The sequence below is a fragment of the Pogoniulus pusillus genome, chromosome 15 (assembly GCF_015220805.1).
Source record: "Pogoniulus pusillus isolate bPogPus1 chromosome 15, bPogPus1.pri, whole genome shotgun sequence".
Lineage (NCBI taxonomy): Eukaryota > Metazoa > Chordata > Aves > Piciformes > Lybiidae > Pogoniulus > Pogoniulus pusillus.
The window spans coordinates 23454490-23469486 of NC_087278.1; the positions used below are offsets into that span (position 1 = coordinate 23454490).

General features: G+C 48.1%; 1 protein-coding gene across 4 annotated transcripts in view; it reads right to left on the reverse strand.

Moving 5' to 3' along the window:
* FGD4 (FYVE, RhoGEF and PH domain containing 4) overlaps positions 1–14997 on the reverse strand; it is a 163208-nt gene that overhangs the window by 42702 nt on the left and 105509 nt on the right. For 3 of the 4 annotated variants that reach the window (XM_064155766.1, XM_064155767.1, XM_064155768.1), the window contains 2 exons: positions 11445–11625; positions 4223–4718 (listed from right to left, as the gene is read on the reverse strand). In XM_064155766.1, coding sequence (XP_064011836.1) covers positions 4223–4718; positions 11445–11625 — 677 coding nt within the window. The remainder of the gene's footprint in view (positions 1–4222; positions 4719–11444; positions 11626–14997) is intronic. The other variant, XM_064155770.1, reaches the window with a different exon arrangement.

The window sequence follows — 14997 nt, forward strand, 5'->3', positions numbered from 1 at the left end:
CCCAGTTTCAAGATTCTTTACTGACTGAAGGAGTGCTAAGCACAGTCACAGACTGTCTAAATGCTCCTGCTTTTTCCCAATGCCTGCTTGGTTGCAGAAACATCCTAAAGCTCTACCAGACCTCTCCTGCTCCTCATCACCCTCCCACTATTCCACACGGCATGGCAGCAGCTACTTAGACCTCCAAAGGGCTGATTTCAATCTGCAGGTTGCATTAATCCAAACTAAATTGGTGTTTGATGTTGCCAAGTGTGGCAGATATGTTTCTTAATCATAGAATCAGCCAGGTTGGAAGAGATCTCCAAGATCATCCAGTCCAAGCTAGCACCCAGCCCTAGCCAGTCAACTAGACCATGGCACTAATCCCACTATAGGGGACATGCTTGTATCACAAGCAAGCTGATAACTCAGAAAGATCCAGTGCAGTTTTATGGATTCACTTCTCCAATGATGCCAACTGAAGTCATTCTGCATGGGTTTGGCTTTACCCTTCAAGCAAAAGCAAACAATACATCTAGTCACAGTCATATCAGACCTCACAGTTTGACTCTTGGTGAGTATAGGACAGATCACAAGTGATCTCAACAGCTCGAGACAGATTTGGATGAGGTTTCAGCCATTAGCATTTGCCCAGTTCCTTCCTGGACTTTACAACAGAACTGCCTCCAAATTTTGCCTTTTCCTGAAAATGCTGCCAGCACCTTAGTGCATGACTTGGATTTGTGCCTAACACTGCTGCCCACAGAGCATTTAGCACTGTATTGGCACAGCGAGAGGAAAAAGGCATTACTGAACAGGAGATAGAAGCATAATGAGAGGTGTGGCAGGTAAAAGTGCCTTGGACCATGACCAGCTTTATGTTTAAATCAAAGCCATCATGTTAATTCATTACTGGAAAAAGCAACCCCTAAAACAAAGAAGAAAACCCACACAACCCAGAACGTTCTTGTCGTTACAGAGGAGATTTTATTCTGTGACACATGAGAATCTGAGCCCCACCTTTCCCACACACGGAATCTACCCTCAAACACATGTGTGTGACCTTCAGCTAACTACACTTGAGAAAGGATGGAAGTCTGTAGTTAACAGGTGTACTCCTGACGAGCTGTGATGAGCTTTATCAGCACTCAGCTGTTTGGCTCTTTGCAGAAGATGAAGGCCAGGAGAGTCCAGCCCAGCTCTCCCTGCCATGACTCACACTGGTTACTCTTCAGTACAAGAAGGCAAACTGCATAATCAAGCCTTTAAAAGGGGAAATATGAACACTTTTCCAGCAATTAATTCTCAAGGCAGATTATTTTTTCACCTTCTTACTTCACTTAATGATTAAACCCCTCTCTTACAAGGAGCTCAAATTCATCGTTAGAGATGTTGTTCTTGCTAACAAGCCAATTATTTAGCATACTCAGAACCTTGCATCTAATCCACAGCTAGCAGAATGGCAATGCCTTCCCAGCTTTGACCTGACAACTACATCCAAGTCAAGGATTTGCACGACAGTTCTACCTGAAGCCCTGTTGCTGCAATTTACTACATCTGGAGTTTGCTACACATAGAACTCTATTTCATATACACAACTATATATGCCTCTGGATCGAGGCAATGCCAAGCACAAATCCAGGCTGGGCAGTGACTGGCTGAAGAGCAGCCCTCAGGAGAGGGACTTGGGGTGCTGGTGGACAAGAAGGCTAACATGAGCCAGCAGTGTGCGCTTGCAGCCTGGAGGGCCAACCGCAGCCTGGGCTGCATCAGGAGAAATGTGGCCAGCAGGGTGAGGGAGGTGATTCTCTCCCTCTACTCTGCTCTGCTGAGACTCCACCTGGAGTACTGCATCCAGTTCTGCAGCCCCTATTACAAGAGGGATGTGGAGATGCTGGAGTGTGTCCAGAGAAGGGCCACGAGGATGATCAGAGGGCTGCAGCAGCTCTGCTATGAGAACAGACTGAAAGAGTTGGGGCTGTGCAGTCTGCAGAAGAGGCTCTGAGGTGACCTTCTTGTGGCCTTTCAGGATCTGAAGGGGGCCTACAAAAAAGCTGGGGAGTGACAGGACTAAGGGGAATGAAGCAAAGCTGGAGGTAGGGAGATTCAGAGTGGATGTGAGGAGGAAGTTGTTGAGAATGAGAGTGGTGAGAGCCTGGAATGAGTTGCCCAGGAAGCTGGTTGAGGCCCCATCCCTGGAGGTGTTTAAGGCCAGGCTGGATAATGCTGTGGGTAGCCTGCTCTAGGGTAGGGTGTCCCTGGCCATGGCAGTGGGGGGTGGAACTAGATGACCTTTGTGGTCCCTTCCAACCCTGACTGATTTTATGGCTAGCATGCATCTCTTGCCTGGCAGTACAAATATGTACATGGTGCTAAACATGTACATACTTCAGTGTCATGTTTTTTAAACTTCAAGTAGCTAATGGGTAAAAAGGTCTGGGAAAGAGGAAAATAAAATGGGTTTTACTGTCTTTTCTTTCAGAGAAAACAATAAACAAAATATTGTGAACTTTCTGACCTGCTCTTGGAAGCTTATTTTTGTACATAAATGATTTAGTTGTGGCAATTAACAAGGCAGGAATTATAAAATATGTAGTCAATTTTTATTTCTGTAAAGCCCTGACCACAACTCTGTACCAATTAGTTACATTTGGGTTCTGATTTGGTTGGGCAAACCTTCACAAGGATGCTTATGGGAAATTCATTCATTTAGGAGAACCAGAAAAATTGGAAAAGGTTTGGCCTCAAAATGGCTTTGCCTCACTTATGAATAGGTAGCCTGGAGCCCTGGGGAAAGTTTGTTCTACTCACTGCACTGGAGTAGAAATTTCAAGATACCCCCAGCTTCTTTGTGGCAGTGTTGGACCTGCTCAGCCATTGAGAGGCTTCCAGATCTTCCCAGGGTGCTGGGAAAGAGGCAGAGGATCTCTGACCTGATCCTGGTTCCTCTTGGCATGGAGGTTTGCAGGGGTGCAGGCAGCATCTCTTGCAGATGTGTGGAGAGCACCATGCTGGTGGCACTTTTTGCCACATTGTGAGCCACTTACATGCCTTCACCTGGGATACCTGAGGCACTTAAGTTTCCAGGTAGTTCAAGCCCAACACATCAGGGCTAAGCTGGTCTGAAGCACGAGGAAGAGCAGAATATGTTGCCCAAGAGCAGTGAGGCAGAAGCTGCAGAGGCAGCATGGCAGAAGCAGCACAACTGCTTGCACTCAGCTGAGTTTATATTATTTGCCCAAGTGTCATGGCTCTTTGGCCACAGAGACTCACCAATCACAGTGGCATTTGCAAAACTGACCACGTCAGGTGAAACCAGGGCTTGCTCACCCTTATCTGGGCAAGAGACCAACAAGTACTGATTGATACCCGCCTGAACATGAGCCAGCAGTGTGCCCAGGTGGCCAAGAGAGCCAGTGGCATCCTGGCCTGCATCAGGAATGGTGTGGTCAGCAGGAGCAGGGAGGTCATTCTGCCCCTGTACTCTGCACTGGTTAGACCACACCTTGAGTGCTGTGTTCAGTTCTGGGCTCCCCAGTTTAAAAGGGATGTTGAGATACTTGAGCGTGTCCAGAGAAGGGCGATGAGGCTGGGGAGAGGCCTTGAGCACAGCCCTACGAGGAGAGGCTGAGGGAGCTGGGATTGGTTAGCCTGGAGAAGAGGAGGCTCAGGGGTGACCTTACTGCTGTCTACAACTACCTGAGGGGAGGTTGTGGCCAGGAGGAGGTTGCTCTCTTCTCTCAGGTGGCCAGCACCAGAACAAGAGGGGACAGCCTCAGGCTGTGCCAGGGGAGATTTAGGCTGGAGGTGAGGAGAAAGTTCTTCCCTGAGAGAGTCATTGGACACTGGAATGGGCTGCCCGGGGAGGTGGTGGAGTCGCCGTCCCTGGAGCTGTTCAAGGCAGGACTGGACGTGGCACTTGGTGCCATGGTCTGGCCTTGAGCTCTGTTGTAAAGGGTTGGACTTGATGATCTGTGAGGTCTCTTCCAACCCTGATGATACTGTGATTCTGTGAAGTACTTAAGCACCCACACCTGTGGGTACCTGTTTATCACTTTGGGAGGGGACGTAGTGGCCCAAGCCTTTGTTCTCCTCCCACTCTTGCTTCCCCCATCAGCAGAAGGGTGGGACAAGCCAGGACATCTAATAGACCTATTAGCCTGCCAGGACAATAAAAAAAAACCCAACAAATAAAAAGAACAAAGTAGTACCATGGCAACAATGAAACAATTTATCTTCTTACCTTTGCTTCTACAGGTTGCTCTTGCTTACTGACTTCCTCAGTTGGTTCTTCTCTCGTGGTAGTATCAATTTCTATTGTTTCTTGAGTTTCATTTTCAGATGGAAGCAGTGTATCACTGCTTGGAGTCCTGTAGCTGCTGTTAAGCATTTGTCCTTCACAGGCAGCTAGGCTTTGCAATGACTCTCCAGAAGTACTTTCTCTTTCTCCATTTATCAAGCTGCTGTTGATTGCATTATCTGGAACTGGAGTGGACACAGCAGAGTCACGGTCTGGCAATCTCCTGTCCTCATCTTCTGCCTGGTCTTGAGTTACTACTCCATTGGCTGTGTGTAGCTGTGCAACCTGAGTGTTGTCGTTATTACTGTTTCCCTGTTTTTGTAGTGAGAGCTGGGAGGGGAGTTTTGGCTGAGGTGGTGGTGTTGATCCATATCTTCCTTGAGATTTAGAAATATGGAGAACAGAGGGATCTTTCTTCAAATCACTAGGATTTAACGGGCTAAAACCACACAAAAACCAAAACAAAAATGCAAGAGAAGTTAAACATGGTGTTATAGAAAATGTCTGGTATGGACAGTAGGAGAGTTGCACCATATAACCAATTCCTCACAACCACCTTGCTTCTGTGTTCCCATTAGGAAGTTCAGAACATTTTGATTTGAACTGCCTTATTCCACTGGACCACACTCAAACATGTGTCTCCTACTGGAAAAGCAGAGTGCTGTTCATAGGGTTTCATTACAACTTGAGAGCTGCCTTCCAATACCTGAAGGCATCCTACAGGAAGGCTGAAGAAGGACCTTTCATAAGAGTGTCTAGCAGTAGGACAGTAGGGAATGGTACTAAGCTGAGGGAGAGTAGGGTTAAACTGGATCTTAGGAAGAAGTTTTTCGGTATGAGGGTGGTAAGACTCTGGAATAGGCTGCCCAGAGAGGTTGTGGATGCCTCCTCCATGGGGGTGTTCATGGCCATGTTGGCTTCGAGCAGCTGAGTCTAGTTGGGAAGCTTTTCTGCCCATGGCAGGGAGCAGAAGATCTCTAAAGTCCCTTCCAACCTAAACCATAGTAGGATTCTATGATTAGGTCTTCACATGCCTCAAATTTCATTTATAAAATGGAGGGCAGTATGCCTCAGATGTAACAGACAAGGGAATTGAGGCACTGGTCCATGGAGCAGCTTGAATGGTGTCCCAGAAGATTATTGGCAGAAATGGAGAAAGACTCATGGTCTCCCAAGTGCTACTTTAATGCCTAAACTAATGAGCAGCACATTCTCTATAGAATCATAGAATCAACCAGGTTGGAAGAGACCTCCAAGATCATCCAGGCCAACCTAGCACCCAGCCCTATCCAATCAACCAGACCATGGCACCAAGTGCCTCATCCAGGCTTTCCTTGAAGACCCCCAGGGACGGTGCCTCCACCACCTCCCTGGGCAGCCCATTCCAATGCTCTTTAGTTACATTAAATGCATGAAAAATGTCCAAGACATTAAGCATCTATTTTCCTGGATGGGTGGGCAGAGGCCAATGGGATGAAATTTAACAAGGCCAAGTACAGGGTTCTGCACTTTGGCCATGACAACCCCAAGCAGCACTACAGACTGGGGACAGAGTGGCTGAGAGCAGCCAGGAGGAAAGGGACCTGGGGGTACTGTCAGAGAGACTAGGCTGAAGATGAGCCAGCAGTGTGCCCAGGTGGCCAAGAGAGCCAGTGGCATCCTGGCCTGGATCAGGGACAGTGTGGCCAGTAGGACAAGGGAGGTTATTCTGCCCCTGGACTCAGCACTGGTCAGGCCACACCTTGAGTGCTGTGTCCAGTTCTGGGCTCCTCAATTCAAGAGAGATGTTGAGATACTGGAATGTGTCCAGAGAAGGGCAACAAAGCTGGTGAGGGGCCTGGAGCACAGCCCTGTGAGGGGAGGCTGAGGGAGCTGGGGGTGTGCAGCCTGACGAAGAGGAGGCTCAGGAGGCTGAGATGGCAATCTCATTGCTGTCTACAACTACCTGAAGGGAGGCTGTAGCCAGGTGGGGTTGGTCTCTTCTGCCAGGCAACCAGCAACAGAATAAGGGGACAAAGTCTCAAGTTGTGCCATGGGAAGCATACTGGATGTTAGGAGGAAGTTGTTGGCAGAGAGAGTGATTGGCATTGGAATGGGCTGCCCAGGGAGGTGGTGGAGTCACCATCCCTGGAGGTGTTGAAGAAAAGCCTGGCTGAGGCACTTGGTGCCATGGTCTAGTTGAGTGGACCTGCTTGATTCTATGATTCCTATTTCAGCATATTACAGGAAGAGCATTAAATTCTTACCCCATTTCTCCAAAAGTTTCCTTATTTAGTTGTGTCCTTTTCTCATGCTGCATCTTTTCTGAAGGCTTATCTCCTCCACATTTTAAATGCAGGCTATCCTTTGTTCATACTTTTCACTGTCTCTCTCTTTTTATTTTTGAAACTTTGAATTTTAGGCTAATGAATGGCAGCCCATTCTGTCAAAGTGTTTGGTTTCCTCACAGTTACACCAAACTAATGAACACTGGAGCCAAAATAAAATCTATACATTTTGTCTGATGTTTACCAAGCCATATTCAACTTGCAACATGATACTGTGTCTGCCCTCTAACATGTTGTTCCTAGTACAGACCATTAATCTTCTAGCAAGATGAAGACTGCTTATGAACTGAATGTTTACTCCTGATTTATAGGAGAGGTTATGCAAGTACTGTAATCATGTTCTGCACTTTCATACACAGGGCTTTTAAATTTATCTCATAATAGCTTCATCTTCCACCATGTCAGAATGCAAATCTCCACCTAAGCACAGAAGGTGAAGCTCTGGAACTATTTATATTCCACTAGGTAAAAATACTTTTGCAATGCTCATCTGCTTCTGCACAAAGGATTTGTGCTAGTTTGAAGCAGGGTAGAAAGTTTTGGTGAGAAGAACTAGATCATGGGCTGTGAAAGGAAAACAAGGGTGATGCCTACTCCCCTCAGAGTCTTGCTGAAGAAGAAATGAAAACATTAGATAACACTCTCACCATTTTTTTTGTCTCTTTCTGGTTGGGCTCTGACTGAGCTGAATCTCCCTAACCTCACCTTCCATTTGGACTAACCCACCTTTGCTTCTTAACTCTTGGCCGAACCTCCATTCTTCCTTGGGACTGGGGTAAGGTTGAGAGGGGCAGGGGGAAGGTGCAGGGGTGGTTGAGAGCCCCTCCTGGGGGCTCAGGTTTCTGGGAGGTGAGCTGTGTTTCTGTATTACCTTTTCATGTGCATATTTCTGTCTATAACTGTATGTACTGTAAATATCTGCTTGTATATTGTGCTAGCTGTAAATAAATAGCTTCATTCATATTTCCAGAGCCCAGCTGAGTTTAGTCTGGGTAACTTCTAAAGTGTGTGTGGGGGCAGGGAACACCCAAACCATCACCAGATTACACTTCCCCCATCTTGAGGTGAAATACTTTCAATGAAAGCCTTAATACTGAGGCTGCTCAGGACATGCTTTATGGTTCATCATGCATTCAGTCTCGCAAGGAGCATCCCTTTGGAACATCACTATGCTAAGCTGTCAGCCCATGGCTTGGATGGCAACACTCTGTGCTGGGTTAGGAACTGGCTGGAGGGCCGGACCCAGAGAGTGGTGGTGAATGGTGCCACATCCAGCTGGCAGCTGTCACTAGTGGTGTCCCTCAGGGATCAGTGCTGGGCCCTATCCTCTTTAACATCTTCATAGATGACCTGGATGAGGGCATGGAGTCAGTCATCAGCAAGTGTGCAGATCACACCAAGCTGGGGGCAGATGTGACTGAGTTGGAGGGCAGAAGGGCTCTGCAGCGGGACCTTGACCGCCTGCACAGATGGGCAGAGTCCAATGGGATGGGGTTCAATAGCTCCAAGTGCAGGGTGCTGCACTTTGGCCACAACAACCCCATGCAGAGATACAGGCTGGGGTCGGAGTGGCTGGAGAGCAGCCAGACAGAGAGGGATCTGGGGGTGCTGATTGATACCCACCTGAACATGAGCCAGCAGTGTGCCCAGGTGGCCAAGAGAGCCAGTGGCATCCTGGCCTGCATCAGGAATGGTGTGGTCAGCAGGAGCAGGGAGGTCATTCTGCCCCTGTACTCTGCACTGGTTAGACCACACCTTGAGTGCTGTGTTCAGTTCTGGGCCCCCCAGTTTAAAAGGGACATTGAGATGCTTGAGCGTGTCCAGAGAAGGGCAACGAGGCTGGGGAGAGGCCTTGAGCACAGCCCTACGAGGAGAGGCTGAGGGAGCTGGGATTGGTTAGCCTGGAGAAGAGGAGGCTCAGGGGTGACCTTATTGCTGCCTACAACTACCTGAGGGGTGGTTGTGGCCAGGAGGAGGTTGCTCTCTTCTCTTAGGTGGCCAGCACCAGAACGAGAGGACACAGCCTCAAGCTATGCCAGGGGAGATTTAGGCTGGAGGTGAGGAGAAAGTTCTTCCCTGAGAGAGTCATTGGACACTGGAATGGGCTGCCCGGGGAGGTGGTGGAGTCGCCGTCCCTGGAGCTGTTCAAGGCAGGATTGGACGTGGCACTTGGTGCCATGGTCTGGCCTTGAGCTCTGTGGTAAAGGGTTGGACTTGATGATCTGTGAGGTCTCTTCCAACCTTGGTGATACTGTGATACTATGCTGAGGAAACACAAGAAAGCCACTTCCAAAACCTGCAGTGCTACACTTAGGTTTCTTAAGCTGCATCTCACTCGTGGATGTTATGGAAGGCTACTCTCTTCATACAGAGCAAGCAGCTTCAGAACTCCTGTTTCAGAGCCTGCAATGCTTGCCGCGTACATCTAAAGATACACAACTAGCACTGCTTTGTGAAAGCAGAGCTTATTGTGGCCAACATTTCTCAACATTCCAAACGTTTGCAGTGGCAAAGTTCAACACCAACTTACTTCACCAAATACTACAACATCTAGAAAATGCATGCCATATCAATACAAATAACTCAAAGTTCACCCTCTTCATGTGAATGATTTGAAGGGGTTAAGACAGTATAAAATTAAAATCAGGATTTCAAGTTTTTCTATTTGCTTATGAAACTTCTTTTATTTTTTGATGCAAGAAACAGTGGGATTTAGAATCATAGAATCAACCAGGGTGGAAGAGACCTCCAAGATCATCCAGTCCAACCTAGCACCCAGCCCTATCCAATCAACCAGACCATGGCACTAAGTGCCTCATCCAGGCTTTTCTTGAAGACCCCCAGGGACGGTGCCTCCACCACCTCCCTGGGCAGCCCATTCCAATGCCAATCACTCTCTCTGTGAAGAACTTCTTCCTAATATCCAGCCTATACCTACCCTGGCACAACTTGAGATTGTGTCCCCTTGTTCTATTGCTGGTTGCCTGGGAGAAGAGGCCACCCCCCACCTGGCTACAATGCCCCTTCAGGTAGTTGTAGACAGTAATAAGATCACCCCTGAGCCTCCTCTTCTCCAGGATGCACACCCCCAGCTCCCTCAGCCTCTCCTCATAGGATTTGTGCTCCAGGCCCCTCACCAGCTTCGTTGCCCTTCTCTGGACACCTTCCAGCACCTCAACATCCTTCTTGAATTGAGGGGCCCAGAACTGGACACAGTACTCAAGGTGTGGTCTGACCAGTGCTGAGTACAGGGGAAGAATAACCTCCCTTGTCCTACTGGCCACACTGCTCCTGATGCAGGCCAGGATGCCATTGGCTCTCTTGGCCACCTGGGCACACTGCTGGCTCATCTTCAGCTACTATCTATCAGTACCCCCAGGTCCCTTTCCTCCTGACTGCTCTCCAGCCACTCAGTCCCCAGCCTGTAGTGCTGCTTGGGGTTGTTGTGGCCAAAGTGCAGAACCCTGCACTTGGCCTTGTTAAATCTCATCCCATTGGCCTCTGCCCACCCATCCAGCCTGTCCTGGTCCCTCTGCAGGGCTCTCCTACCTTCCAACAGCTCCACACCTGCTTCTAGCTTGGTGTCATCTGCAAACTTACTGATGCTGGACTCAATCCCCTCGTCCAGGTTATCAATAAAGATATTGAACAGAACTGGGCCCAGCAATTTAAGATTAGCTCCAGTGTTCATTCTGCAGTCAGCACTGTGCTAGTTTGAGCTTAGCTGGGATACTTTAGTGAGAGAAATTAAGATTATAGGCTGTGAAAAGGAAACAACGGCGATGGCTGCTGCACTCATAGGCTTGCTGAGATGTATAAGAACAAGAACACAAACACAGATAACACAGTTGCTGTGTGTCTCTGGATGCCTGCACTCTTCTCCCTAACCTGCTGCCTGTGTAACTAATCCTTCTGCTTTCTAACAAAATCACAGAATCAGTCAGGGTTGGAAGGGACCACAAGGATCATCCAGTTCCAACCTCCTGCCCTGGGCAGAGACACCCTACTCTAGATCAGGCTGCCCACAGCCTCAGCCAGCCTGGCCTTAAACACTTCCACAGATGGGGCCTCAACCACCTCCCTGGGCATTCCAGCCTCTCACCACTCTCATGTTGAACAACTTCCTCCTCACGTCCACTCTGACTCTCCCCACCTCCAGCTTTGCTCCATTCCCCCCAGTCCTGCCACTCCCTGAGAGCCTAAAAAGTCTCTCCCCAGCTTTTTTGTAGCCCACTTCAGATCCTGGAGGGCCACAAGAAGGTCACCTCAGAGCCTCCTCTTCTCCAGACTGAACAGCCCCAACTCTTTCAGTCTGTGCTCACAGCAGAGCTGCTCCAGCCCTCTGATCATCCTCGTGGGCCTTCAACCTCTTGTAACAGGAGCTCCAGAGCTGGATGCAGGGTGGTTGGGAGCCCCTCCTGGGGATGCTGGTTCCTGGGAGGACTGCTGTGTTTCTGTATTAGTTTTTAACTTGTACATTTCTGTTGATAGCTGTACATACACTGTAAACATCTGCTTGTATATTGTGCTAAACTGTAAATACAAAGCTTCATTCCTAATTTCCAACTTGGCTGAGTCTAGTCCGGGTGATTTCGTAAGAGCAGGTGGAGTGGGTAACAGCTAAACTGTCACAAGCACTTATTTCAAGTTGCTGACCACACCTTGTGCAAATACCTGATTGCTGTGCACCGTTTCAAAACACATGCAGCCTTGCCATCAGCTCCTCTGGTAGGGATGGATTTGAGCACAGCCACAGTATCAACGTTCCTCCTCCCAGGTTCAAGTTCCAACAATCCACACAGATACAGTCACAAATCAATTCAAATTCTGTTACATACCTGCCTCCCTCAAAGCGATTGATGAGATCTGACACTTTACTGGACTTCTCCTTGGTGGCACTAGAAACAGGGGTGGGTGTCTCTTCCTCCATTCTTGGTTTCTGATTTGATAAAGCTTTATTCCTAGGGGTTTGGTTTGTAACAGGTGATACCTTCTGTAGATGAACTGGCTTTGGAGGCACTGCAAAAACAACAGCAATAACCAAACACTCATGAACCACTTGTTTGAACTACCATGAGTTTTTTGCATGTGGAAGTACTAAAGCAATGAAGAAAAGATGCTTTTGGCTTCACTTGACCTTAAAGTTGCTTTATGAATACAGGGACTTGTATTCATTAATGCACTGTTTGGTACACAGCATCTTGTTACACTTCTTGGATGAAAGCCAAACCAGAAGCTATTTTAATAAGCTAGAAGATTAGGGAGTTTTCTTGTTTGGGTGTTTTTTAATGGTGTATTGTAATAAACTTCTGTGGCCTCCCTAAATGCATCTTGTATGGCAAAAAAAAAGAGCATAATCAAAGGATCTGCTGAAGAGCTCAACAGAGAGATTCAAATTCACAGTATCACAGTATCATTAGGGTTGGAAGAGACCTCACAGATCATCAAGTCCAACCCTTTACCACAGAGCTCAAGGCTAGACCACGGCACCAAGTGCCACCTAAAGCTCTGGTACTCTCATTTTCTACCTTCTCCTTCATGACCTCAGTAATAACAGTCAGTGGAGAAAGTCTTTGCATTCAGCTCTGAGCTCTCTTTCCCTCACTGAACATTTCTCTCTATATATTGCTGAAAATCTGCTCCCCAATGATATTTTTTATTCTTCTCCCTTTCCCCCTACCCCTTCCATAAGTTCGCCCATTTAATACTACACTGACTAGAACATAAAAGACAATGTGCCAGGTAAGGCAACTGAGGTCACAAGTGCTGAGTATCTTTAACTTTTATCCCTTTAAATGACTGCACAGCTTTTGTGGGAAGTAAAAGCATTTCATAGATGGCATCCAAATGTGTTCTACTGTCAGAGCAACACATGTCTGGCTCTGGTCCTTAATTCCCAAGAACACAACTGTGCTAATTCACACAGTTACTCCTAAAACATATTGTGAGGAGAAGTGAAAATACTTGATATGAAACTGAAAAATAAATCCAGTTTCTGCCCTTTAATAAGAGTCAGACATAAATTGTCAGGAGTAAGCAAAGCCCTGCCCACGGAACCAGCAGTGTCAGGGCTTTGGCAATTGCTCCACAGGCACCAGCCCTCCAGTAACTACACAGACCTGCCAGGCAGCAAACATGAGGAGGAGGAGGGGACAGGAATTGGCATTAGAATCATAGAATCATAGAATCAACCAGGCTGGAAGAGACCTCCAAGATCATCCAGTCCAACCTAGCACCCAGCCCTAGCCAATCAACCAGACCATGGCACTAAGTGCCTCAGCCAGGCTTTTCTTGAAGACCCCCAGGGACGGTGCCTCCACCACCTCCCTGGGCAGCCCATTCCAATGCCAATCACTCTCTCTGGGAAGAACTTCCTCCTAATATCCAGCCTATACCTACCCTGGCACAACTTGAGACTGTGTCCCCTTGTTCTATTGCTGGTTACCTGGGAGAAGAGGCCACCCCCCACCTGGCTACAATGCCCCTTCAGGTAGTTGTAGACAGTAATAAGATCACCCCTGAGCCTCCTCTTCTCCAGGCTAACCAATCCCAGCTCCCTCAGCCTCTCCTTGTAGGGCTGTGCTCAAGGCCTCTCCCCAGCCTCGTCGCCCTTCTCTGGACATGCTCAAGCATCTCAATGTCCCTCCTAAACTGGGGGGCCCAGAACTGAACACAGTACTCAAGGTGTGGTCTAACCAGTGCAGAGTACAGGGGCAGAATGACCTCCCTGCTCCTGCTGGCCACACCATTCCTGATGCAGGCCAGGATGCCACTGGCTCTCTTGGCCACCTGGGCACACTGCTGGCTCATGTTCAGGCGGGCTTTATTGTATATTTACTAACATAATCAAAAAAGCAAGTTTGGGGAAGGATGCAGGACAGAAAGAACAAATTAAAACACTGTCATTCTCAAGTAATTACAGTGCAATCCTGAAACAAGCAGAACATTTAATTGTGTAGCTGCTGAGTAGCTGCAGTAAGTGAAGCCCCTCCTGAGAAGCGGCGCACATTAGCTCAGCTGTAGCTGCAGTGCAGTGGTAAAGCTTTCCTCATGTTCCCTCTCCTCAGGAAGTTTGTAGAAGGTCTGGCAGAATTAGGCCAATGAGCATCAGATAATTGTCCAAGTGCTAAACAGCTTTTCTGTACTGACAAAGGCAATGGGACAGCTGAAAGAGACAACACAAGCGGGCTGGGGAAAAGCAGGACACATAATTGAGCATGGGCACTGCCATCGCCCCGGGGATGAGACGGAAGGGAGAGGGATGCTGGGTAGAAATGCTGACCAGCACCACACTGTTTGGTAGAAACACACTTCACTCTTGCCACAAACTCTGTCCAACCCTGTGAATTCTCTTACATCTTAGGAGATTTATGTATGTCTCATAACAATGTTAATATCATCACGAGTACGTGTCAGAATCACTGAACTCCAGGGAATTACTGTCTACTGATTAAGCAGAAGGAACTAATTGCAAACTATTTTTATCCTGGGTCCACTGGGATGAAAATCAAGTTCTAGGACATTCTGTGGAGGTGTCACACACTTTTGCAGTTATTACTGAAGAAAATCCTGCTTAGTAGCATTTCAGTAAGGTAATCACAAGGAACCTCTGGTCAGTCTGGACAATCATAGAATCAAACAGGGTGGAAGAGACCTCCAAGATCATCCAGTCCAACCTAGCACCCAGCCCTATCCAATCAACCAGACCATGGCACTAAGTGCCTCATCCAGGCTTTTCTTGAAGACCCCCAGGGACGGTGCCTCCACCACCTCCCTGGGCAGCCCATTCCAATGCCAATCACTCTCTCTGACAACAACTTCCTCCTAACATCCAGCCTATACCTCCCCTGGCACAACTTGAGACTGTGTCCCCTTGTTCTATTGCTGGTTGCCTGGGAGAAGAGGCCACCCCCCACCTGGCTACAATGCCCCTTCAGGTAGTTGTAGACAGTAATAAGATCACCCCTGAGCCTCCTCCAGGCTAAACAGGCCCAGCTCCCTCAGCCTCTCCTCATAGGGTTTGTGCTCCAGAACCCTCACCAGCTTTGTTGCCCTTCTCTGGACATGTTCCAGCACCTCAACATCTTTCTTGAATTGAGGGGCCCAGAACTGGACGCAGTACTCAAGGTGTGGCCTGACCAGTGCTGAGTACAGGGGAAGAATAACCTCCCTTGTCCTACTGGCCACAATGTTCCTGATGCAGGCCAGGATGCCATTGGCTCTCTTGGCCACCTGGGCACACTGCTGGCTCATCTTCAGCTACTATCTACCAGTACCTCCAGGTCCTAGTACATTGAAAATCCCTGAAATGTCTTCAGAGGAGAGCCACAAACCAAAGGGCCACATCAATTCACTAATCCAAGATATTTTCTTCTATACTCCCCATTACCA